The sequence below is a fragment of the Sipha flava genome, unplaced genomic scaffold (assembly GCF_003268045.1).
Source record: "Sipha flava isolate LNK unplaced genomic scaffold, YSA_version1 69_pilon_pilon, whole genome shotgun sequence".
Taxonomy (NCBI): Eukaryota; Metazoa; Arthropoda; class Insecta; order Hemiptera; family Aphididae; genus Sipha; species Sipha flava.
Genome location: NW_020273609.1, coordinates 1,220,646 through 1,245,762, shown reverse-complemented (window position 1 = coordinate 1,245,762; position 25,117 = coordinate 1,220,646). Strand labels below are relative to the sequence as shown.

General features: G+C 28.0%; 1 protein-coding gene across 1 annotated transcript in view; it reads right to left on the bottom strand.

Moving 5' to 3' along the window:
• The window catches only part of LOC112692038 (dynein heavy chain 10, axonemal-like), a 38,531-nt gene that overhangs the window by 2,462 nt on the left and 10,952 nt on the right, over window positions 1-25,117 (bottom strand). The window contains exons 17-48 of the mRNA XM_025566541.1: window positions 24,433-24,686; window positions 24,175-24,369; window positions 23,939-24,111; window positions 15,856-16,410; window positions 15,242-15,527; window positions 14,642-15,133; window positions 14,521-14,550; window positions 14,315-14,407; window positions 12,738-12,890; window positions 12,433-12,544; window positions 12,137-12,351; window positions 11,540-11,728; window positions 11,116-11,301; window positions 10,877-11,054; window positions 10,505-10,657; window positions 10,078-10,213; window positions 9,810-10,002; window positions 8,870-9,067; window positions 8,297-8,628; window positions 7,670-8,206; window positions 7,362-7,583; window positions 6,881-7,161; window positions 6,633-6,790; window positions 5,399-6,148; window positions 4,915-5,096; window positions 4,560-4,719; window positions 4,254-4,470; window positions 4,037-4,179; window positions 3,603-3,960; window positions 2,343-2,698; window positions 1,573-1,740; window positions 1,167-1,346 (exon numbers count right to left, since the gene is read on the bottom strand). Coding sequence (XP_025422326.1) covers window positions 1,167-1,346; window positions 1,573-1,740; window positions 2,343-2,698; window positions 3,603-3,960; window positions 4,037-4,179; window positions 4,254-4,470; window positions 4,560-4,719; window positions 4,915-5,096; window positions 5,399-6,148; window positions 6,633-6,790; window positions 6,881-7,161; window positions 7,362-7,583; window positions 7,670-8,206; window positions 8,297-8,628; window positions 8,870-9,067; window positions 9,810-10,002; window positions 10,078-10,213; window positions 10,505-10,657; window positions 10,877-11,054; window positions 11,116-11,301; window positions 11,540-11,728; window positions 12,137-12,351; window positions 12,433-12,544; window positions 12,738-12,890; window positions 14,315-14,407; window positions 14,521-14,550; window positions 14,642-15,133; window positions 15,242-15,527; window positions 15,856-16,410; window positions 23,939-24,111; window positions 24,175-24,369; window positions 24,433-24,686 — 7,835 coding nt within the window. The remainder of the gene's footprint in view (window positions 1-1,166; window positions 1,347-1,572; window positions 1,741-2,342; window positions 2,699-3,602; window positions 3,961-4,036; window positions 4,180-4,253; window positions 4,471-4,559; window positions 4,720-4,914; window positions 5,097-5,398; window positions 6,149-6,632; window positions 6,791-6,880; window positions 7,162-7,361; window positions 7,584-7,669; window positions 8,207-8,296; window positions 8,629-8,869; window positions 9,068-9,809; window positions 10,003-10,077; window positions 10,214-10,504; window positions 10,658-10,876; window positions 11,055-11,115; window positions 11,302-11,539; window positions 11,729-12,136; window positions 12,352-12,432; window positions 12,545-12,737; window positions 12,891-14,314; window positions 14,408-14,520; window positions 14,551-14,641; window positions 15,134-15,241; window positions 15,528-15,855; window positions 16,411-23,938; window positions 24,112-24,174; window positions 24,370-24,432; window positions 24,687-25,117) is intronic.

Genomic DNA, 25,117 nt, shown 5'->3' with positions numbered 1-25,117 from the left:
TAAATAATGAAGGATTAAAATTTAAAAATTATAAATTTGAGAATTATTGATAATATTGAAGTCCGAAGCAACGTTGGTATGAGATAGTTTGGGATGAAGTTTTACATCTAAAATGGTACATAAACTATATGTTTTATTATAATTTGTTATTTCCATGTCTCGCAATATTATTTGTTATCGGTATCATAGGCGGACCCAAAGTGATACATTTGAGTGTGCCCTGTCATTTTTTGGTTATTTTTTCAAAATATAAAGAAGATGCAATAAACACGTACGTGTAGTCCATGTTATGATTTAAATTCTAAAAATAAATGCTTCGTTAATGATGTAAAATAACGATTGGTAAAAAATACACGTAATTATTATTTCAGACTTATTCTGAACACTTGCAATATTACTTACAAAAAATTAAAATTTAATTAATGTGTATGCACATATAACATCAATTGTAATTATTCAATTTTTTTATTCGCATTATTCACATTAGGGTGTGCCAAGGCACACCCCGTAGAGCCGCCTATGATCGGTATAATGTATTCAATAGACGTGCAAGAGCATATTATAATTGAATAAATTATCTAAATTATTGATTTATTACGAAAATCTTGTTGGTTTTATATTATTGTAAGGTGTCCCATTGTCATATTCCCTGAGATAATAATGACATTCAAATTATTTGTTTTTATATGAACTACAAGGGTTACAAATGTTCATATTTTATTTTTATTTTTAGGTTTTTGGTAATAAAAATTAAAAAATAATCTTTTTACTTGAATATAATTTCTGAAAATTTTGAAGGTTGCCATTTTACTGAGATGGTTCTTTTGTAAATTTTAATGTCTTATTTAACTTTTTCTTCATTAACCTCATATTTTTGATAAATATATTTTTAGTTTTCTGATAGTTTCAAAATATTAATTTGATATTAAATTTTTTTTGGTGAGGATGATGTAAATAAAAAGTTGAGAAGTCAAAATATTCAGAAAAATTAAACTTACAAATAGCTATATTGACAACTGGTATTTTATAACAACAAGTTAGGTTATCATGATAATAATAGCAACATTTTTGAATTCATCTAGTACATTATATTAAACTGCAAGTTGTATTCGATGGGTTATAACTCTTCTGAAAATTATTAAATATTAATAATATTGTAAACTTACAGCGTCTGGTTCTCTTTGGACTTCACTTTCACACATCCATTGTGTTACGGATGTATAAAATGTACAATGCTCTATTGGCCAACCAAATTTTCTACATGCTAACTGCATTAATGACGTGAGGTATGATTTCGGCGCGTGTAACCCTGACAGCCACATGACCAAGGGTTCTCTGATTTGGCTCTATAAGAAATCCGTACAAAGAATATAGTATTATGATTTAAAATGTTTAACATTGATCTGATTTACGCGCGGAACCGGTAAGGATGATTGGTTAATTAATTAATTAATTTTTCCAATCAACGGTTTGTGCCCTTTGATTACAACGAGATAGTTAGAATATAATTAATAATAGACATTATTAAAAATAATGATATATAATATACATAATATTATAAAATTTACTCACCCAATTCGAATACTGAAGTGTGCGCTTCGTTAGGTGTTCTATGTAGCGCCCTAATGGTTTTACAGTCTGTGGTGATACTTTGATCCAACAAACAGGGACGCGACCGGTGTACAGGCATGTAGAGACATCTTCTAAAGTTGAATTCATTTCTACGCTCCCCAGAAACACCTATTGAATTAAGATAAAATATTTCACTTAATGTTATATGCATATATCATTAGATGATATTCATGTGTACTTAGGTGCTCTTTATCATAGTATATTTTCTTTTCAAATATTATCTTTTTTGACCGTCTCGCAGGCCTCTAGATTAATTATTTTATCACATATTATAATATACGAGTAGCACGCCGTGGTGGCATGTTGAACATGACATTTTTCAGTGGCAAGTTTAAATATTCCACCCACCCACTTAAAACCCACCGAAAATTGTGTACGTCAAGCACGGATACTGTGATTCGCAACCACAAACAACATTTTTCAACCACACTTCTAAATCCCGAGGAAATTGCCTCTAAGAATTACATTTCATCAATGTATGTGATAGAAATACTTAGTCAGTAAATATTGTATAATAGGCAACCATCTACACCACATTTAACACACATAATATATATAAATAAATTATATGTTTTTGATGAGGTCCCATATTTTATAAATTTAACTTTTTTTATCATGTTGAAAAAAAACAAAATAACTACTGGACGGTTGTTTTGAAAAAAAGAACAATAGCAAAAAAAATAATAAATAAATGTATGTTTTTGGTGTACCTTTGAAAGTTGTGTAAGAGTATTCCTCATTACGTCTAATAATGCATTGAATTTTTCAAGTTCTTGAAGCAAAATAATTATACTAGGATTAGTACATTTATCTCCGTAAAACGTTTTCACTTTTTTCATGTTGAAAACTTCAGGGAGTGATTTTAAAATGTCTTCAGTAATATTTTTGACAACTTCGTCCCAATCAGTATTTTTACCGTAAGTTGTATTAACATTTGGATGAAGTCTTGTCATGTCTGCCCATAGAGTATAGACTAAATTATTGTGGTATTCAAACAAAACGTTTGCGTTTAATCCACAGACTTCTGGATTTATAGACGACGGGATTTCATTAATCGCCTCTAAAACTATAAATTAATTAATTAATTAATAAAATTCAATAAAATATAATAAGTGATTGTATGATTTTAATCGTGAGTGTATTTTTTAAAACGTAGAATTGTATAGAAATTTTTAATAATACCAAACTATCATACCTATTTATTCGTAACACTATTCATTTTTTTGATGAATAATTAAAATTTACTATCACCGAGTATATTTTGCTGTGAAATATCAAATTTATTTTCCATTGATCAGAAATTGGGATCAGTTAGTTAAAATTGTTAGTATAAAATTTCACATTAAGCCTTGTAATTATTATTGTATTAACTCTATAATATTTACCATATAATTATAACCCGGATTTATATGCATTTGCATGTTTTTACTAAGTATATGCACGTCTATGGAGGTTTAAAATAAATGTCCACGATTCATATCACACTGAATTTAAACACCAAATTTTATATTGCATATTTTGCATATTCGTTCGTAAATGTTATAACATGCATACTTAATGGGTTTTAAATAAATTAAAAATTTTGTTTTTTTTTTAAGTTTTCTATTTGTTTTTTGAGAGTTGGTAACTTCAAATGATCTAAAATATTTATAAAATCTAAAATATTTATTTTTAGTTTTTTTTTTTGTTTTTGTTCTCGTTTTTAAGTTTCCTAAAAGTTTTAGATTGATTTAAATTATTTTAAATATAAAGTAGTGGATATTATCATTTTTTTTTTTTTTTTTGATAAAATATTTAGGATTTTATTTGATATAAAAGTGTGATTTTTTTTAATGTAACATAATGCATATAATTGCATATTTAGGTACTTTTTTTTTGCATATTTGCATCATATATGACACTTTTTAAATGCATATAAATCCGTGCTCTATTTATATTTATAATATTTATATGTATTGTATAAATCTCACCTTTTAAGTTACTGTAGCGCTCATCACATTTTAGCAATTTTTTTTCCATTTCTATGTATTTTAATGATTTAGAATCATTTCTGCAATTAGTATAAAAGCTAAATGGTTGATAAGGATTACAAATAAAATCACCAAAATATTCTTCCACGTATGTTAAGAGAATTTTGCGATCATAGCTATCAATCACTTTTCCTCCATATATGATTTCACCAATTAAATATTTTAAAGCGGCCCAAGGTATTTCTTCATTTTTACTTTTATTCAAACAGATACTAATTATTTGTTGACTCATAGCATAATCAGAGTAGTCGAAACTGTACAGTAAGTTCCATCCTGTTTTTTTGTACTTTGCACGTTCCTGAAATAAAATCGGTCATCATAAGTTAAATTAGTTGGATTTAATTTTAATTAAGTTTTAATCGAAAATATTTTACTGATAATATTCCATGAAAAAATAGAGATCCATAGAGCAATGATTCGAAAAATGGACTTGGATGTTTATCTTGGTAGTATAAGTTACATTTTTCAAAAGCATTCTGCATGCTAATTTTCATATGATTTGACGGCTCAACAATAACTAATTTTATAATAATAACGTTAATTTTTAAAATGAACTACATGTTAACAAATAGGTATTATATGGTAAGTTACCTTTTAGCGATCTGAGCAAAAGAGAAGTGGGAAAAGATTTAATTTTTATTGAATCTTCATTAAATATGAGCCATAATCTAAAATTTGGATTCCAATTCTCATTCGCTTTCCCTAGTAAATATTCAATTTTATAAAGAAAACGTTCTGAAAAATTACAGTTTTGTACAATTAACCAATTGCCCCGATCCAATGCTGATTGTAAGGCTAAATAAATTACCTATTGAAATAAATAATAATTCAATATTATAGATATATATATATACTTATGAAACTGCAGTTTACTTATTCCTAAACAATAATACATACATTTTCTTCGCTAGTTCCTAATGACAAAACTTTGAACGTAGGACCAGTTATATCATTTTTTTCCGCTATATTTGTTAAATCTTTTGCCGGATCCGACCCATTATTCAATATTAATATACACGGAGTTAGATTTGAAAATTTTTTGTGTATCGAATCAAGGCTAGAAATTATTTTTTAAGTATAAAACACATAATTGTTATTGTATAGTTAAGCATATTGAAAATATTTATGATTTTATGCATTTCATTTTTATAAATACAATTAAAAATAAATGTTTTTTTGCTTGAATTACTGTAAGCAATGACAAATCCTATGTTGTAAGAAAATTATGTAAGATATTTTATAATATATTTACTTTGTTTTCTTATTGTGGATACAATTTTCATTACTAATTCCCATTATTTGATAGATGTAATTTTCAATAGCTTTATACACTCGATCAGTTCGAAAACATCGTATTAGCATCAAAACTTCAAAGTATTTATTCATTTTGATAGGTATGCTAGTTTCAGTTTCCGGATATTCTGAACAATACCACTAAAATAAAACATTGTTTTATAGTTGACGTAATTTAAAAAACTTCGGGAAAATTGGTAAATATTAGAACGTACGTAGTAATTTTTTTTGTAGGTTCTCGAGGGATTTTATAGATAATATTTACTTTAATTATGAATTTAATATAAAGATCTAATACTTTAAAGTGATTGTAGTTTAAATTTTATTAGCAAAATATTTAAGTTATAATGCCACGTAAATAATACCATTTTTAAAGTTAAAATCTAACTTATATTTACTTATTCGTTAATAACACGAAAAAAAAAAAAACAATTAAAGTTTACCTCTTCCCATATTGTACTGTTATTTTGAATATGTTCAATCAGATTTGAGAAATGTTTAAAATTTGTGTTCAAGTTAACAACATGTTGCCAACATTTATTTGATAACCATGTTGTTGGATTTTTTACGCTGACTTTTTCTGCGTTTATATTACCTTTGATAAAAAACGCTAATTCAGTATCCAATAATTTTCCTGCGTCTTTGTCCAACATGCATGCCATTTGAAATAAAAACAATATATTGTGTTTTTCATAAATACTGATACAACTAAATTCGAAAACACAATCCGTTAGATGATCGATAATATTTGATATTCTGTTCAATACAGTTCGGCTTTCTTTTGACGAATTTATTGAATTTAAAAACAATGCCATGAAAGAATCGATCGAAAATTGATATAACGGATCTATAGATTTTAATTCATAAAGAGACATGTAAAATAAAGCGCCTTTTTTCGATACCAACTTATAAACATCTCTTGACTGATAAATTGAAGACATCGATTCCATAGATGATTCTAATTCTGTAGAACTCATGTTGATTTTTGATTTAATATTTTCGAGTTTATTTAAAAGTTGTAAATTATCAATCAAAGGTTCGGTACAGCTTATAATTTCTAATAAAAAAGCATTTTTATATTTTTGAAGTGTTTCTTTATTTTGATGGATTTTTTTTTGTGTTAATTCTTTCTTGTCTTCTAGGTATTTTATTTCATGTTTGACTACTAACTTATGTAGTTGATCTTCCAACCCCTAAAACATACGATGATAAGAAACTGGTCATATGGCTTAATGTTTAGAAATTAAACAGAGATTTGTTAGGGCAATATTTCTTAACAATCTGAAATAATTAAAATTTATGTTTTAATTTAATTTGTACTTATATAAAATGTAATACATATTTTCAAATAGTACTTTGGGGTCATATTTGATCAAATCAATTGTGCATGCAATTTTGATAGTTGATTATTTTTATTATAGCCAATAATGATATTATTGTTATTTGATAATTTAACATATAAGTATCGAGGAAAAGCATGTGTGCATCGATATTTCATAGATTAGCGCAATTATAGCTAATACGAGAATAATTGATAAATTATAAACATTTTATATATTTATCAGTAAAAACTAAATTCATACCAATTTTATAGTTAAGTTATTTAAGTTTATTTTTAGTTTTTTAGTTATTCTTTATATTAAAGTTTATTTATAATAATAAATTAATAATACTTACTTCCTGAGTTATGGAACAATTTATTACAGTCATATTCGAGTGTATAAATGTAGTGATTTTTGGATTGGATTGTCTAGTCATCAAGTACAATCTAAAACTTTGATTATATTTACATTTTTCATCTTCAATCTCAATATACTCAGAATTTAATGAGTTCACTAAGGATAAAATATAATAGCATTACATATAATAATTATCGCGTCATTTATGTGTGTTATAAAGAAATCTTTCACAAAATATTTACGTACATCGTACATTTATACTTAGTACATTTTTTAAATCCAAATCCATGTTTTCGAAATCAATAAAAATGATTGGTGTTCCGTATTTGATAGCTTTTTTTAATTGCACTAAATAATCAGTGTCAACAAATGAGAGTACTCTTAATGAATTTTTTTTTTCGTGAATTTTAACCCAATTAAGTCCTTGGTTATGCGGATCAATACAAAGAGGAAATCGATTAGATTGACTCATTAATATACCATTCTGAATGGAGTATTCGTCACAAGGTAAGCCATTTGAACTCCAACTATTGGTGTAAATATAAAATAAAAAATAAGAATTATATAAAAATTAACGATACAATTTTATACTATAATAATTTTTCATTTACTGAATATAATTTCTGTTAATCTTATCAATAAAAATTATTGGTTGTAAATTAGCACAATATATGTTTATAAAACAAAAAGCTATTGAAGGTATGAAGTTTTGAATTAACACACTTACTCGTACATCACTTTTTCATCAATTAATTCATTTTCTAGCTTATAGTTCAAATCTATTGGTATATTTAATTTAATAATATTGTTGTACCACTCATCAAAAATGATTTTTTTCCGATATTCTAGAGAAAATGGACCTGCATAGACTAAAAATGAAGCATTGAGTAAGCAGTTGCCGAATATTTGAATTTTTAAAATATTTTGGTTTTCTAGATCTGTAATCCATCTAAAAGATACCGGTATTCGAATGTAAAAATATAAAAATAAAAATATTAAATATCTATTTAATATTTCAGGGCTAATAGTTCTAACCTTTCATGTACAGATTTAAGTTCTTTTATTAGTTTGTCAGCATATTCAAATTTCGCTTTTAACAAACAGTTTTTTTTTTTTAACTCAACATTTTCCTTGGAAACATCATCTAACGATTTTTCTAATTCTATTAATGTGCATCGAGTATTTTTTAAACTATCTTCGTGTTCTTTTATCTTTAAAGTTGCATCGAGATATTCTTTTTCTGATTTATCTACTTTATTCCTTATTGGTATGATATCATGATAAATTGAACAATATTTTAGAACTGATTCAATAAAATTTAATAAACTACTCTCCAACTTGCTAATGACTTGAACATCAATTGTTTTTTTCAAAAATTTCACCTTTGTACGTATTTGAGTTTGTTGTCTTTGATTAATTTTATTGATATCGAGTTCTTGTAAATTTATTAGAAAATTCGGATCTTCGATCATATCACATAGGTTTTTCCACGAGTTCATATCTTTAAGCCCTTTTAATATAGCTACGCATTCAAGTAAAGTCATAACTGACTCAGTAGGCGCATCAAAAGATCTAAAAAAATATTTATCAAAACATTAATTTTGTAGGTAGCTAGAAAAAAAAAATTAATTGTACCATCTTACAAAATGAATGACATCTTACTTTAATTCTATTAAGTCTTCTACGTTAATTTCGTTTAGTAGACTTTTAGTAGTATTTAAAACAGGTAAAGTAGTATCGATTAAATTTCTCATTTGCTCTTTTAAGTTTGTTATTTGTTCGTTCTTGTAACTCAATTTCTCAGTACTATTGTTCACAATAGTTACTATTTCTTCAACAAGTATACGTGTACCATTGATTTCTTTTATAAGATTTTGACACATTTTGGTGTTCTCTAATATAGATTTATCTTGCTGAAGTAATGTATTACTTATTTTACCAAGTTCAATGGTACTTTGGTCAATTTTTTCTAACCCATTCTGAATTTGTTGAGACTATAAAAACCAAAACTTAATTATCTTAACTCAATAAAAACTAAAAAAGAACCATTGTAATTAATAAACTTATAAATTAACAATAATACAGTGTTCGAAAAATCAAAAATTAATAATGTTAGATAGTCTTTTTTAAAATACATCATATTTCATTTTTGAAATAGGTATATACTTTTTTCTAAATGAGCTTATTTATTTATAAGTATAAAAAGTACATTTAATTTAAAAAAGTATTTTGTACCTTCATTAACGAAAAAGTTGACTTTTTTTTAACTAGATCTTTGTACATTAATACACAATCAACTAAATGTTTAAATGTAAAACAAATTTTGCGTGTAGTGTGTTTAAAAAACGTTGCCGCGTAGTTGACTGCGGATTTATGCATATAGACGCACTGTTCAATTACATTATTTATGTAATTATCTGAAACAACTTGATCCTAGAAATAAACAAATTTCAATATATATTATATAATAAGACTTATAAGATTGCTCATATAGGTACATTGGCGTGGTGATGATATTATTTTGGAGCAATAGCTCCTTCGAAATATTTTGTATGTGGGTGGCCCCCCTGCCAAAAAATACTTAACAATAAGTATAACAATAATATAGATACATCATAATGTCATATTAAATGTTTGTAATTAGCGCACAAATGTACTGTACATGATCCTTTACATTAGAAATAATTGGTGCTAACTAATTGCAATACCAATGGTAACAACATTATTCAAATTTACACACACTGCATAGATCAAGATATAAGATAATTAATGAGGTGTAATAAATTTACTAGATAATTAATTAAGTACATCTGATTATACAAATCAGTCTAATATACGTATATTTTTTAAATTGTAAATGTTTTGTTGTGGTGGAAATGCCGTTATGATGAATAAAGGGTACCTTATGGTGTATACATTTTTGCTCTATGTAAGAAAATAAGTTCAACACGCTACTGTATAGGTGTATATATTATACAAGTTATGTGGTATGTTTTATCTTAAGTTATAAAATCACGTGTAGAAACTGTGATATAAGAATGTTGAATATATTTTAAGCGTCATAAATGGCACAGAAATTACATTTAATATTAAATATTACAGTTTTGTTTATATTTATTTTTATTTAATTATGATTATTATTTTAACGATGCACAAAATTATGTAAATATCTTACATTAATTAAAACTTTTTCCGCTACTGCGTTCAGTGCTTCCAGAGGCCATTTTTGAATCCAACCAATGTAAGTTTTATTTATGAAACCAGGATAATTTCGAAATATTAATCGAAGATTATTATCTGGTGACATCAACAGTACAATGTGGAGATTATCCAAACAATTTTCCAAAAATATATCCCAACAAATGTCCCTGAATTTTATAATAAAATCACATAGAAGATTTTAATGCTATTGTAAATGCATATTCATCTATTTGTGCACTTACGTAGTGATTTCATTAGATGTGCTTATATTATTCATGTCTTTAAAACGCTGAATTATTTCCAAATTATCTTCTAGGTCGGAGTATAAAGATGGTACAAATCCATTTGTTAATATATTATTGATAAATTCTAAATTTCCTAAAAATTACAGTACTAGAATTTAAGATATTGTTTTATAAATGCAAAATACGTATTAAACAGATACAATTATTATGATCTATACAAGTACAAATATTTGAACATTTTGTACATTTCTATTGATTTAACGATTTTTTAATAAAAACCGTCTATAGACGGTATAGCAAAACAGATTGAAATATTTAAAGTCTTACAAGTTTGTAAAATGCAAGGTAAAAATAGAAAAGAAACTTTCAGCATTAAAATGTTGCGATTATTATTTAAATAATTAATTATATAATATTTTATTACCTTCTTCGATCACATTGTCAATTATAAAAACAATAGATTGGTTCTGAATTCCAACTTTCAAAAAAATGTTTTTTAAATCATTTTTAAATTTTTGTTCATTCATTTTATAATTATGATTAGAATGAAACGAACTGTTTACAAATATTTCAAACCCTAAAAATATACAATCGATTTAGAATAACAATATAGAACAAATACTGCTTTATTGGTATAATAATAATCATATAAAAGATGCATATTATTCCTAATTATACTTCCCGATGATTCAAAACATGTATTTGTGGTTACAATTTATATTAAAAAATAAATAAATCATTACTTATACGTTGGTGAATTATTTTGAAATCAATCTGTAATGCAGAATAAAATTACCAGAAGTGAATGCGGCTAATTTCGAAAGGGATTTTTTTCCATTTCCACTCGAACCAATTAACAAAACATGACCTCTATCCATCCTGAGATTTCGATGAATCCTTATCAAATGGTCTAGCGCGTCATTGAAAAGTACCATGTCTAATACGCCATAATATTTTTTATATTCCAATAATATCTATGAAATGTTTTTAAATTGTTGTTATCAAACCCTTTCGAATAGTGATCCGAATTCTTACTTCTTGGAATAAATAAAACACGGATTCGTAGTCGATCAAGTCCTCGTATATTCGTTCTTGGTCGTTTGCATTAATGGCATTTCTACAATCGCCGAATAAAAGAGGATTCCTAAGAACGTATTCCATTTGTGCAGGAAAATACGTCTGCAATTCTTGAGTGAGGTAATTTTCAATAATTTCCCGATCCTAAAATGTACAGTTAGCATGTCTAATTCTATCCGATAGAATCTATTGGTTCTGAAGTTTAGTAATATTAACTCACTAATAACCGTAAATATACTATTTATAATAACTATTTATATTTTTAATACAAATTAAATTCTCAAAAATTCAATCATTATTGTATTTTATAGGAATTGGAAAAGATGTAGTTTAGTTTTTAAATTTAATTTAGAATTGAAAGGTAATTTATTATAGTAATTACTTTTTGATAAATCAACCGATCACATATTACTCGGGTGAATTCATTTCTCCAAACTCGAACGAATGATTCCGTTGTTGAAAATGCGCTGGGTAATGTGCGAGTCATACCATTAATGATACAACTTATATGACATAAATTAAAAACATAAATGAATTTTTCCGGTGTTTGATGTAGTTTCTTGAGAACTAACTATAATTAATATCACAAAAATGTTTTTATTAATATAATTGTAATTTGGTATGTAATGGACATTTACACGGATCGTTAAAAAATCATTATTATTTTTTGAAAGAACTATTATTCAAAAATCAGTTAATTATAACCGATTTTTTTTTTTTTTTTTGTAAAAAGTTAGGTATAAGTAAAAATTAATAGAAAAAAAATCTAATATAATAAAGCAAAGTTAATTGTTACTTAAAACAATTAAATAGTTAAGTACTATAAGATTACAATAATACGAATATTCAAAATAATAAAAAACAGGGAAAAAAGACTAAAATGTATATTTTGTTTAATATCAAAGAATATAATTAATATTAAAAGTATTCCGTGTAAATATGACACATTTATACAATATATACACATTAACAGGAATACCTTATATAAATTTATTGTTATGTCTATAATGTTGTTAACCGTAGATTGTATGTTTTCTGTAAACGATTTTGTGTGACCAGATAGAATCGAACTGAAAGTATATCGAATTGTTTCGTCCGACGGGGAAGGTAACGAAAATATTGAACATAAAGACAAAAAACGTGCATCTAATTCATTTCGCCCTCCTCCTATGGGGCTCATAGCTGCGAAAAAACCTGAAATCAAAATGGTAAAGTCTTCTATAATGTTAAGAATTGAACGAATCAAACAATTCATAGTATACATTTCATACGTACATATGTCTACGAGTTCTTTCCAGTTAAAGCATTTCCGTCGGTCATACATGCCTTGTTTATCAAATATACTTTTCAATAATGCAATGGGCTGCTGTGTACCACATTCATCTATCTGAAAATTAAAATTAAAAACACCTACGCTCGAATATATACCACATTTTATAAAAATCAAAAGCGTCAAATTAATTAATAAATATATATACATTTTGAAATGCGATATATTGGCTTTCACTATAAAATTGCATACGTCCCTTCTTTGAACATTAATTTCGAACACAATTACACTTGCACAGATATATACATACTTGAGGTAAGTTTAAATCGTCTATGAAATAAACCAATCGTTTTCCAATCGGTGGTCCGTATGTTTTTCTCGAATGTCTTTCCAAATTCGTTTCTAAATTTTTTTGAACATCCAATGACGAAGTTCTAGCCGAAAAATTTAATGCTCTTTTAATCTGGAAATCATTATATCTAATTAGGTTTTACGTATGTTAGGTAAATTCATGATATAATAAATTAGGTATGATATCAACAGTCGTATTTTAGTCTCATGTTTGCGCAAGTAGGTATGACGCAGATCTTTCACCACTTCTCATTGGTTCACCTATTATTATGACTTCAAACTCTTTTGGTGGAAACTTGAATGGCTCGTTTTTATCACAACTTTTTTAGTAAAAATATTTAGTTATTAAATTAGTGTTACATAAAAATCTCGATAAAACGAAATCGCTTGGGACCATGATATTTTTCCGTGTTAACGAGGTTTCCGTCTTGACGGGATTAGTTAATTGTATGTAATTTGAAACAGGACCAAAAAAATGTTCCGTTATACCGAGGTTTCCGTCTTACCGAAGTTTCGTCTTATCGAGGTTTTACTGTAATACTAATTTTTCATGTTATTAATCTTTAATAAATATTATTATTTTAAATAAGTAAATTTTCTAATATTTAAAATATGAAATAATTAATTAATTATAAGTATATTTAATCATACTTGACAATAATTTGACGAGTTAACATGGTCTGTGCTTATCAAAATAATATAATATACAGCCATTGAAGAACGATTAAAATCCGACGCCATATTGCACTGTTAAAATAATTGATGGTGGAAGAGGAGCACGCGTATTATAAAGCTGTGCATTATATCTAGTTTATTGTACCATGGGTACATCCATTGGCGTATATAGGTTTTCATTTCTGAGGGGACCGATTATGTATTTGATTTTTGGGTGGAAAGGAAGGAGGAAGCACACTATTACGAAAAAAATTACTTCGACATTATAAGACTTCTCGACAGTCTTTACACCATCAGAAAAATAAGAAACTCAATTTTTTTAATGATTTATTATTTTTTAAAAGTATAAAAACTACATTGTACTCGTAATAAACAAATTTTTTATTAGAGTCACTCAAAATTCACCACATATTTTCTTAAAAGAATAAACATATTTTATAAATATAAAATTTTAAATTATCGTATAAGCAACATTCTCAGTGTCGCGACAAATTTTCGGAAACCCCCAGCATTAAGACATATCCATGTTAAAAATAACAATCTTTAACAATGGTGTTTTTCATTTCGGAGGGGGCTCGGGCCCCCTCGGCCCTCCCATAAATACGCCCCTGGGTACATCAATATCGATTTTTTCTATTATTAAAATAAAAAATATTCTAAAATTAATTAATCTACAGTTTTCACTTTATTGGTCATGTTCATTAGAGGTTGTTTTTTATATAACCGATGAATTAGTTAATTTATTTTGTATTTGTATTAGAAACTAGAAAATAAATGTTTGGTAAATAGTTCACTAATTAAACCACAGAGAGAGATATTTTTAGCTTAGTACTTAAGATATAATATAAAAATTATATTTACATAATATTTTGATTCCAAATTACGTATGAAATATTTCATTATAACTGTTTTTCCAGAACTCATCTCGCCTACGACAATAGTTGGCCGTTTGACCTAAAAAATAAATAGTCATGATAATTTTGACGAATTTACAATGAGTTATAACGAACGCAGTTTTTTCTTTTGTTTTTAATTTATGTAAAATCATGATTTAATTAAATATTTACCTTTTTGAATATTGCACTTCTAAAATAATACTGAAACGAAATTAAATTAAAATAAATTAATATCACGTTAACAGTGTTAAAATACTGTATCGCATATTGCCAATGATCACGTAATTCATACTTCATTGATCAATTTCAATATCCATATTAATCTAGTAGATTCCACGGTCGGCACTAGAATGTCGTAGAATTTAACCGTGTCGTTATGTTCGTATTCCGGAACCGCCTTCTTCCACGCTATCCACTCCAATGTGTTGAAATCTAAAAAGTAATCGTACCAAGTAGGCTCGTCACAAGGTATGTATTTTAAATCTTTTTTGCTCGACCGGTTACGGTCGTTTTGAGTAAAAGTGGACAGTTTTTTGACCGTTTCGTCGAACGTCTGGCGAGACGTGTTATCGGTCAGTAATGCTCCTAGAGACAAATACAACGCTTGTATGAACACGGCTTCGATTACTCCCATCCCGGCGACGAACGAGATCATCGAGTTTAACGGGATGGCCATGTCATTGCCGGTCATCGTGATTCTTTTGCGGTTAACAGTCTTGACTGCATTGTTGTCCGACGAGACCAGCGGTAATATGGTGTCCAAAATGAAACACAGCTGAGTGATCTAGAACAGTAGGAAATGCAAGTTTAATGTCACGTTGTCTAACGAAAAGATCACGTTAACTCGTGCTTCCGTTACAATATAATCACTACTCATTTCATATACGCGTACCATGTTCAGTTTCGTTTGCGGAACAGTAGTTTTCAACGGGCACGATTTCCTTGAACCGTTTCCGTTTCCGAAAATCCAACTCAACAGCACGGGCACGTATTTTTGAAAACATTGATCTAATGCCGTTTGTTCCATCAAACATCGTGGTTCTAACCATCGCAACCAAAACGGCTTGAAACCAAGTTTATCGGGATCGACGTAAACTATACCCATTCTGGAAACAGTAGATGGAGCTGAATACGACAGGTGTCCGACTTCAAACAACATGTTACACTGCGGTTTTATCCTATAAAATATTGTGGGGTAAAGTTTCTAACTTTTTAACGTATATTATATACAAGTTATTGTATAGTAAAAATAAGTAATCTTGATACTATATTTCTTTAGGTACTTTATGTTTCGTACATTTTATAATTAACTGTCAAACAATTTTACGAATGATTAAAATTATTCAATTACAAATTAAAACTTATCTTGATAAAGGCAATTTACGTTTTTTGATCACCAGTTGATAAATGGAATATGGTTTCACATAATTTAATTATGATAATTATGTATTATATCTAAAGTAATGTGTTAATTTGTATTACATGAGTGTTGTATGCTCAACTTACCTTATTTTTTCTCCATTCGATAACGTCAACATTTTATTGTCGTCCATCACAGGATTTAAATCATTCATCCAAATCGAGTCTATATCACCATCGAATAAAATAAAGTAGTTTGATTGGTTATTAGGAACAATTGGTTGATTAATGTTTCGAAAAATATTTGTTAATAATCCATCGTTCCAGGAGTTCGTTACTGGATCCACGTAACCGAACAGTTCCAATTTCGTAAAAGCTTTTGGATTCAAAGTGACAAGTTTCGTCGATATTTTTAAATGATTTAACGTTTCACAGAGTAAATTTATTACGACAGATTTCCCTCCACAGGTAGGTCCTATTATCGCGACCGAATTTCTATGCTTTAATGTTTCCATGATCTGGTTAATTTGTTCTAACTGACTATCAATTTTTATGAATTTTTCTCGTTTCAAAGCAACTTCAATGGCTGAATTGAAATCACTGTTTGTTGTTATTAAATACTCCACATTTGGAAACAAATCCGATATAAATGACAAAAATAGTGGTATATCTTTTTCGATTAATTTGGGTAAGTTTAAATCTCTATAAATAATCAAATGAAATGGAATAAATATTTTATTGATGATTAACTAAAATAATTTTTATTTGGGGTGTCGTGACCAAGTGGATAAGGGTGCTTTTTGGACGGGACTATCGTCCTGTAAGAAGAAGCCGATCCCCTCAACCAACTATTTCAAAATTAGTTTACTCAATTGTACCACAATCATAACTGTCGTGGATAGTGATAATTAGGGAACGGATTTATATGTAATAAAAATACATAAATATGTACATATGTATGTAAGTATAATTTTTAAAATATGTACTAAAACCATCCAAATATGTAGGAAAAAAATTTAAAAAAAAAAAAATTATAATTATTAAATTATCAAAATGATTTGTTGCATTGAATTATTACAATATATTTTAAATTATCAAATATTAAATGTCGCCTATTAAATCTGAAAATATTTTTAAAACGGCTAAATGATCGTTCCACATCAACCTACATCGGTTGATTTAAGCATATTTGAAAGGCATAATATTAGAAGGCGATAATTCCAAATTTTTAGAAGGGTGTCTGCCACTAATTATGTCATTAATTGGTTTAAAATCAATATGGCCTGAAATTTTTTCTGTAAAAACATGAATTTTCTTTTTTACTACTTCTCCTATTGGTCCGTTTACGAATTTTCATTTTGCAATCGTTGATTCGACAATTTGCATACTTTCATTCAAGGACATATTTTTGTTTCTAATTTTGTAATTGTATGTGCAATAAAACTAAAATTCACTAAGATGAAAATTAAATTTGTTTTCAATGTTTCATTTTGCATAATATTTTGAGCTTTTCTAATAGCGATAAAAGTTCTGGATCTAAATTTGAAATAATTTTTTGTATTTTTGTACGAAGAAGACGTATGAATGATGAAATAATAAAATATGTTTAAAAATATTTACAAATTAGTGAAATATGTAAAAATATGTAATTATACCAAAATATGTAAAAATATGTAAAATAAAAGTAGCATCATATTAATAGGAATGATTTAAATCATGAACATTTCTTATCAAATTTTAAATATCTCGTTTTAATAAAAATATGTATTTACATATAAATCCGTTCCCTAGTGATAATATTAATAGTAATATTCTGTACAAATGTGGCTTAAGAGAACGCAACACCAAAAGTAAAAAGTACACAACGACCGATAGAACGCGCTATTAGGTGTTTTCAAGAAGCGCAAGCACGCGTGCGCGTACGTCGACACGCCCAACATTTGTAGCCAGCGACCGCACGCCGATCTGACGAGCGCTAATTCGGGAGCACAAATTATTATTTCATGAACCTTCATCAAATACTGTGAATCATAAAATGCATATACGCGCATACGTACATAGTACATCATACTCTGCCGCAATATTTTTAATATTCGCGGCCCGCGCATACCTAGCTAAAATGTAGAGTTACTGCTAGCCTAACTGTCTTCACTAACATGTAGATTATAAAATCATTATTATAATATATTTTATACCATGTTTAACACATTTTTACTTTTTGAGTTATAAATAAGACATACCGAATGAAATAAAAATAATTATTATCTGATTTAATGCTTACAGAACATAGCACATTTTTACATCAATTTATAAGAATATTTCACTTACGCAGTAGCATATCCAGAAATTTTAGATGGTGAGGTATGTTATCAAAATATCAATTTAGAAGAAAAAGGACAGTACATTATTAAATTACAATAACATGTCATTGTAGGTATTTTAAATTTACTCAAGTTAGCTCCCATATTATTTTGAGTGGCGGCTGATCCCATGAGAGGGATATATCCCTCATCCTTCCCCCCCTTCGGCACACTCCTGCACTTACGGTATTCACAAACTCCTTATATAATCATATACTGAAGAACAAAAATAAAACGTTACCACCGTTAGTAGTTAAAAAATTGTAAAAGTGTAAACTATACAAATTATAAATATTTTTGCCACCGTCAAAAGTTCATTAGGAAGCGCGGTTTATTCATTTATGAACAACTGTCGTGATCTATAATTTGTATGACTATTTTAATTACTAATGCCCAAGTAATTTAAATTAAAAATTTTCGGATTCTAAAAATAATTTAAATTGATTATAATACATTGATAAAAAACAAGGATATACTTAAAGTATATGGTTGATTCTAAAGTCATCTGAATAAACTTGATGAATAAAAATAATGCGTAAAACACTTATTTTTTGGGTTTGTTGTACCGAGAGTAATACGTAGGTTGTACACCTAATAACGCAATAAATATAAATCGCGTAGTTACGCGCGAATATTGAAAATATTACAGCGGCACTTACGTATTATATATGCATTTTATATTTACGCGACCCATTACATGCGAATGTTCAGAAAATAATGAACACCGCTCCTGAACGAGTACAATCGTCGACCGGCCGCCGACTACGAGTACTGGGCGTGGCCCAAATGTGGCGTGCTTGCGGATCGCGAAAACACTTAATAGATCATTCTCTTGGCCGTTGCATACGTTTTGCTTTTGGTATAGCGTCCTCTTAACACAAGAGAGTGGTTTATTTTTTACGATTCGAACGTTTTATTAAACGCGTTTTATTCGCCATTTTTTAATAAAAGAAAAGAAACTAATATAAATACTTCACGTTAAAAAAAAAAAAAAACATTGAACGAAAATGGTCAACATGATACAAGCGTGGTACACAGTCACACAAAATAAGAACATTCAAATGATAATTTATATTTTGGTCTTCCAAGTTCCTATTCAAAATACTTTATGAAGTAAATATAAATAGATAGTAAATCTGTAAATCATTATTTATAAATAGCTAGTGTATAGAAAATCAAAATTAATAAGCTGAAACGGGTAGTTCTGCGGTTTAGCTAATCTTTTTCTTTTAATTTTACCACTACGCTGTTTCGACCGACTCAAACATAAGAGTTTTTGATCGCCAATATTTTAGTTGTATTAGATTTAGATATACCATATTATATACTAAAGTGTACTCGTATCCAGAGTGACGGTAGTGGCGCGAAGCTAAGTAAAAAAAAAAAAAAGCGAAGCGGTCACTACCGTAGTACATTACACGAGCCAGAGTTTGCCTATTAAATTTGCCTGTTTTTTTTAGCCAAGGCTACAGATCTAATAAATGAACGGATTGGTCTGTATATAGTATCAATAGATCGGGAATGATTTGTAGATTAAGCCGCGTACACACGAGCTCGCCGAACCTGTAATGCAACGTTACACGCGCGGCGCGAAGTAATTTTTAATTCACAACAAACATGCGCTGCGTAAACGATCCACTATCAACGAGCGCAGTTTGCCGCGAACATTTTCATGCATAGTTCAGACGTTCGGAGTCGTACCGTGACTGACCATAGTCGTTTTAATTAAATAATTTTAAATTTAATTATTTGAATATAAAAAATGGAGGCTGAAGAAGCTTTACTAGTTTGTAGTGCAGCAATAGTTGTTTTGGGAAGTGCTGTACCAAAAAAAAGAGGTCGCAAACGAAGATGGTGGCACACTGAGTTATTTAAAAAACGTAGTGGAAATGAACTTTTGATGGATTTAAAATTTCAAGAAATCAGTGGGCAATATAAAAATTTTACTCGAATGAGTTCTTCAACTTTTGAAATACTATTGACAAAAAATTACAAGTAATTACAAGTACAAATTACAATAAAAACTTACAAGTACACAAATACGAGTACTAGTAATAAATAGGTTACGACAGTGTACTAGTGTCAAATCACGTTGTCAAAGCGGTATGCGCGTTTCAACGATGATAAAAATAATATAAACACGTCCACACTGCGCCGAACATTTCCTTTGTGTTCGTCAGAAAAATCGACAAAAACTGGTTCAATCCGCGCCGTTGCAGTAACATCGCACGCGTGTTTCAAATACTGTCCACACGAACGAGCGCGTGCAACGTTTGCATTACAGGTTCGGCGCGCTCGTGTATACGCGGCTTTACGTTGCGGTGGTACACTGGGCAGCGGTTGCGAGTTGCGATTCCCGCCGTTGCCTGCGTCTTCGCTTATCGTATTCGTCATTTCTGTTATCGATATTCATGTTTCTGGCGCCGTTTAGTGTAGACGCGTATTTGAGGGGAGCGATGGGGGCAATCTCCTCCCCCCCCCCGATAATTTTTAGACTAAGACAATTTTTATATAAGTAATGGGTATTTTACTAAGAAACAAAAATTATGATTTATTTTATAGTATTACTACATTAGAAAACGTTTCAAATTTTACACTAATCTAAATAACGCAAAACGCTAAATTTTTCATAACGTTTTAATTGTCCATAACGGTAAACGGAAAATTTTTTAAATGTTTAAATTTGTATAACGTTTAAACGCTTAAATTTAATAACGTTTAAATTATTCATAGCGTTAAACGCTCAATTGATTATAACGTTTATATGTCCCATAACGATAAATAATATACTTATATTATTTTGATTGAAGACCCAGTCCATACTTAGTGAAAAATTAGATAAAACACAAGCGAAACTTTCAAAACACGGATAGGTATTAAAAAAGAATTACACAAAAGACCATTCAAAGTGGATCCGGCATTACATTAAAAAAAAAAAAAAAAACCACAAATATTAAGGATTCACCTGATATAAATATTACCAACAATTTTACTTGTAAATGTTGAGCCTGAATTAAAGAAAACATTTGAGTCTCCCCACTCTAGAAGTAAGTCTAAATACGCCCCTGGCCGCCGCACCGGTTTATAATAGAATAACCACGTTTTATTTGTTGTAATTGTAGTAGGCCGTACTATTTATAACATAATTATAATTATATTATAATTTATTATTTGTTATTTCTAAAATGGTTTCTAAAACATATAAACAGAAATTAAGAAAAAGGAGAAATTATTTAGAAAAATAAACCACAAATACAATGAGTATGTTGAATTTATTAGTACTCTTATAAACATTTACGATCCACTAAAAAATGCGTTATCTAATAAATAACAGATACAATTAGTTTGTTCTGCGTGCCATAATAAGAGAATACAAATAACTCAAAACTATATTATTCAACTTAATGTACCTAACGTTCTAATGTACCTAATGAAAATGAAACGGTAACTTTTAATACAATGCTAGATCATTTATTCAGAGAAGTGTTAATAGAAGGCGTTAATTGCAGTGCCTGTAATACTATTACAGATCATACGCAGATAACAAATATAGTAAATACTAATGAATATTTGTACTTTCAAATACAACTTAGGAGTAATGTCAATACCAAAATATCAAACATAACCATTAATGCATTACCCATTACAATTATTAAAGTTGATGGTAAAGTGTATTGTTTAAAATCTGTCATCTGTTATCATGGTCTATCTATGAATGAAGCCCATTATACAAGCATAAGTTCACATCAAAATAAATGGCTGCGATGTAATGACACTGTAATACATTTTGAACGATGGCTTCGAGGGGGTAAAAATGTATAAATTATAATAATGGAAAAAAAAATTGAATATGATTTTTAAAAAAAAACATAGAGTATATTAAACAAATTAACTTAATAATAAAATAAATTAATAAAAACATAAAAAATTTCATATTACATGCCAGTACATAAAAATATGTTATAAAAAACTACTGATATCCCAACAAAAACACTTCGTCGGACTCCGTGTAAAAAACTGCTAAGTAAAAAAAACTAGTCAACTATAAGACTTCAGCATTATAAAGATGTGATATCATGAATAAATGCTAAGTAAATTAAATTTTAAATAAATTTATTCTATTTCAATAATTTATTTACTTGGCGAGAATTTATTTATTTCGACAAATAAACATGTGTATTTATAACTGGACTATTTAACAAATTTCCATGATAAATGTTACTAAATTTGTTTTAAAAAAAAGTCTTAATTATTAATTAATAAAGAAAATAAATTTTCGCAAAATAAATGATTGAAATAGAATAAATGTATTTAAAATTTAATTTACCTAGGATTTATTCATGATATCACATCTTTATAATGCCGAAGTCTTATAGTTGACTAGTTTTTTTTACTTAGCAATTTTTTACACGGAGTCCGACGAAGTGTTTTTTGTGATAATATAATCTCTGAAGATTCGGCCTCAAGCCACAGAAAATCTTTTCTATAAAATAATTTTATAATTGTTTCATAAAAATTGAATATTCAATTTAAACTTATGTTAAAAAAAATATAACAAAATCTTGAAATCCTATTTTTCCATGTATACTATATTGAACTATTTTGAAAATAAGCTACACAGTTTTTTGTGAAAAACCAACTTTTTATATGGAATAAAATAATTAGCTTTACGTATTAAATATATCTAGAATCGAGTCCTAATAAATTGCTCTATACTCTTTAGTAAGTTTCAGTATACTCCATGATTTGTATGAAAGATTTTTTTTAGTAAACAAAAATATATTTTGTAATAAAAAAACAAAGTTTTTACGCACATCAGAATTTGACAGTTTGTCGCTATTATACAAGCTGTCGCTCACCAAATATTTTATGGACTAACATAATATCATTTATTGTTTTCATCTTATGAAAATATATTATTTAGCTATAAGCTATTATTAGTTACGGGCTTCGGCCTACGGAACGCCGATAACAGACCGGTTTTTGCCGGCTGTCGATGCAAACGTTGCGCGTCGTAGCAAGGAGGGGACTAATAAAGTTGCCGTTAGAAATGAGAGCAGCACACGTCTGCCGTATTATAATTTTATTTTTACGTAAAATCTTAATTTTAAGAATTTTTAGATTCAAAAACTTGGCTTACTAAGTGATTTTAGAGCAAAAACCTTAATACAAAAGTTGTAGAGAACAAAATTTTGAAGATAATGACATATCCCTTTTTTTATACATTCAGTATTTAACAAACTATGATAAAAACAAAAAAACCAATTTTTTACTTTTTCAAATGCTTGTAACTTTTTTCCTAGGGATAATTTAAAAAAAAAGGCTGTCATTATCTCCAAAATATTGTTCTCTACAACTTTTGTAAAAGATTTTTTTTTTTCTAAAACTTCTCAATAAGCCGTAACGCGTAAACACGTTTTTGTACATGTTTTTTTGGTGGTGCGGCGTCCTCTTAAATAAATGTTTAAACAAAAATAATGTAATATTGAATAAATCGAATAATGTTGTGTTCCTTTAAACAAATCAGTGATGTGATAATGAGTTTAATATATGGTACATCATCTATCTAATAAACATTAAAATAGTTAATAAAAAATAATAATTTTGCATTTTTCATAGTAGTTATACAATAATTAGAAATTAATTAACTTATATTAATTAAACATTTGAGAACAGTTTTGACTATGTAAGTTAAAAAAAAATGTTTTGACTATAAGTAGAACGTAATTAATTATTGACTATTGCATAGTGTTTATCTAATATGTGTTTATTGGAATCATGTATTTGAACTATTGAATTGCTGGAATCATTCTTATATAAATATGTTTATTTATTTTGACTAAATGCTAAAATAACTAAAGATTACTAACCTTAATATTTTCATTATAGCTACATTTTCTTCGAGTTCTGGTTTTTCGGTAAGAAAGCTTCTTGCTGTTTTTATGGCTAATTTTAATGATCTTAAATCAAATGCGTAGTTTAATGGATTTGAAAGGCTTTCTCTGCATAACTTGTAAAGTAACGATATTTTTTTCGATAAAACCTATTGGATATAAAAATATAAACAATTTAGCAATCTTGATGGTTTAGATTGTATAATTAGCACCTTAGCTTCTAAAAAACCCTCGGAATATAAGATAGTAAAACATATTTGTTCGAAATCGGGTATGATACAAACAACTGGTCTAAAATGATTTTTTATTATTTCATCGATTTCTTTTTTTTGTCCGTTCCTTTCTTCGATATTCATAGTTATAAAAATGCCAACTCTCGGGCTAATATTTACATCAAATCCAAAAATCTAAAGTAAAATCGATGATTGTTACTTTTACAACATATCGAAATGATAAAAAATATAAATTACATCAGTCTCGAGTTTGTTTTCGACCAGTGCCCATTTCATTGAATATAGTACAGTCGATATAACTGACAATGTTTTTTGAGAAATCCTGTTAAATTTTGTAAATAATCCCCAAATTTTACTCTGGCTAATTCCGTTAAGAAATTTATTAAACGTCTGATGGTCCAACCCATCATTGCAATTGATTATTTTGCATAAGCTGCCTAATATTTTAGCCATAGCTAAGATCGTTTCGGTTTTTCCAGTTCCAGTTGGACCTGTATAAATTACAAGAATGAATCAAAACTTCGTTTAAACTTAATTCATAAACATTATATTTAAATATAAAGTAATACGCTTATTGAATAATATTAAAAATGTTGTATTTAATTTTTTCTCAATACATTCAATAATATAGTGTTATCCAGTTTATCACAAATTTCTATGTTACAGTCGTTGCCAGATAAATTGAGACGGCGGCGGCGGCGCGATAACGGAAAACCAATGGTTCTCCGTATTTCAATATTATTACTGAAAATACATCAATAAACCAACTATTGTTACAAAAAATATTTTACGATATTAATTTAAAATCATATATTCTGATAATAATTTTTTATTTAAGAACAAAAAGTAGAAATTTTAAAATAATATAATTAATATAATAATAATATATAATATTAATAATAATATGATGAAATAATAACAA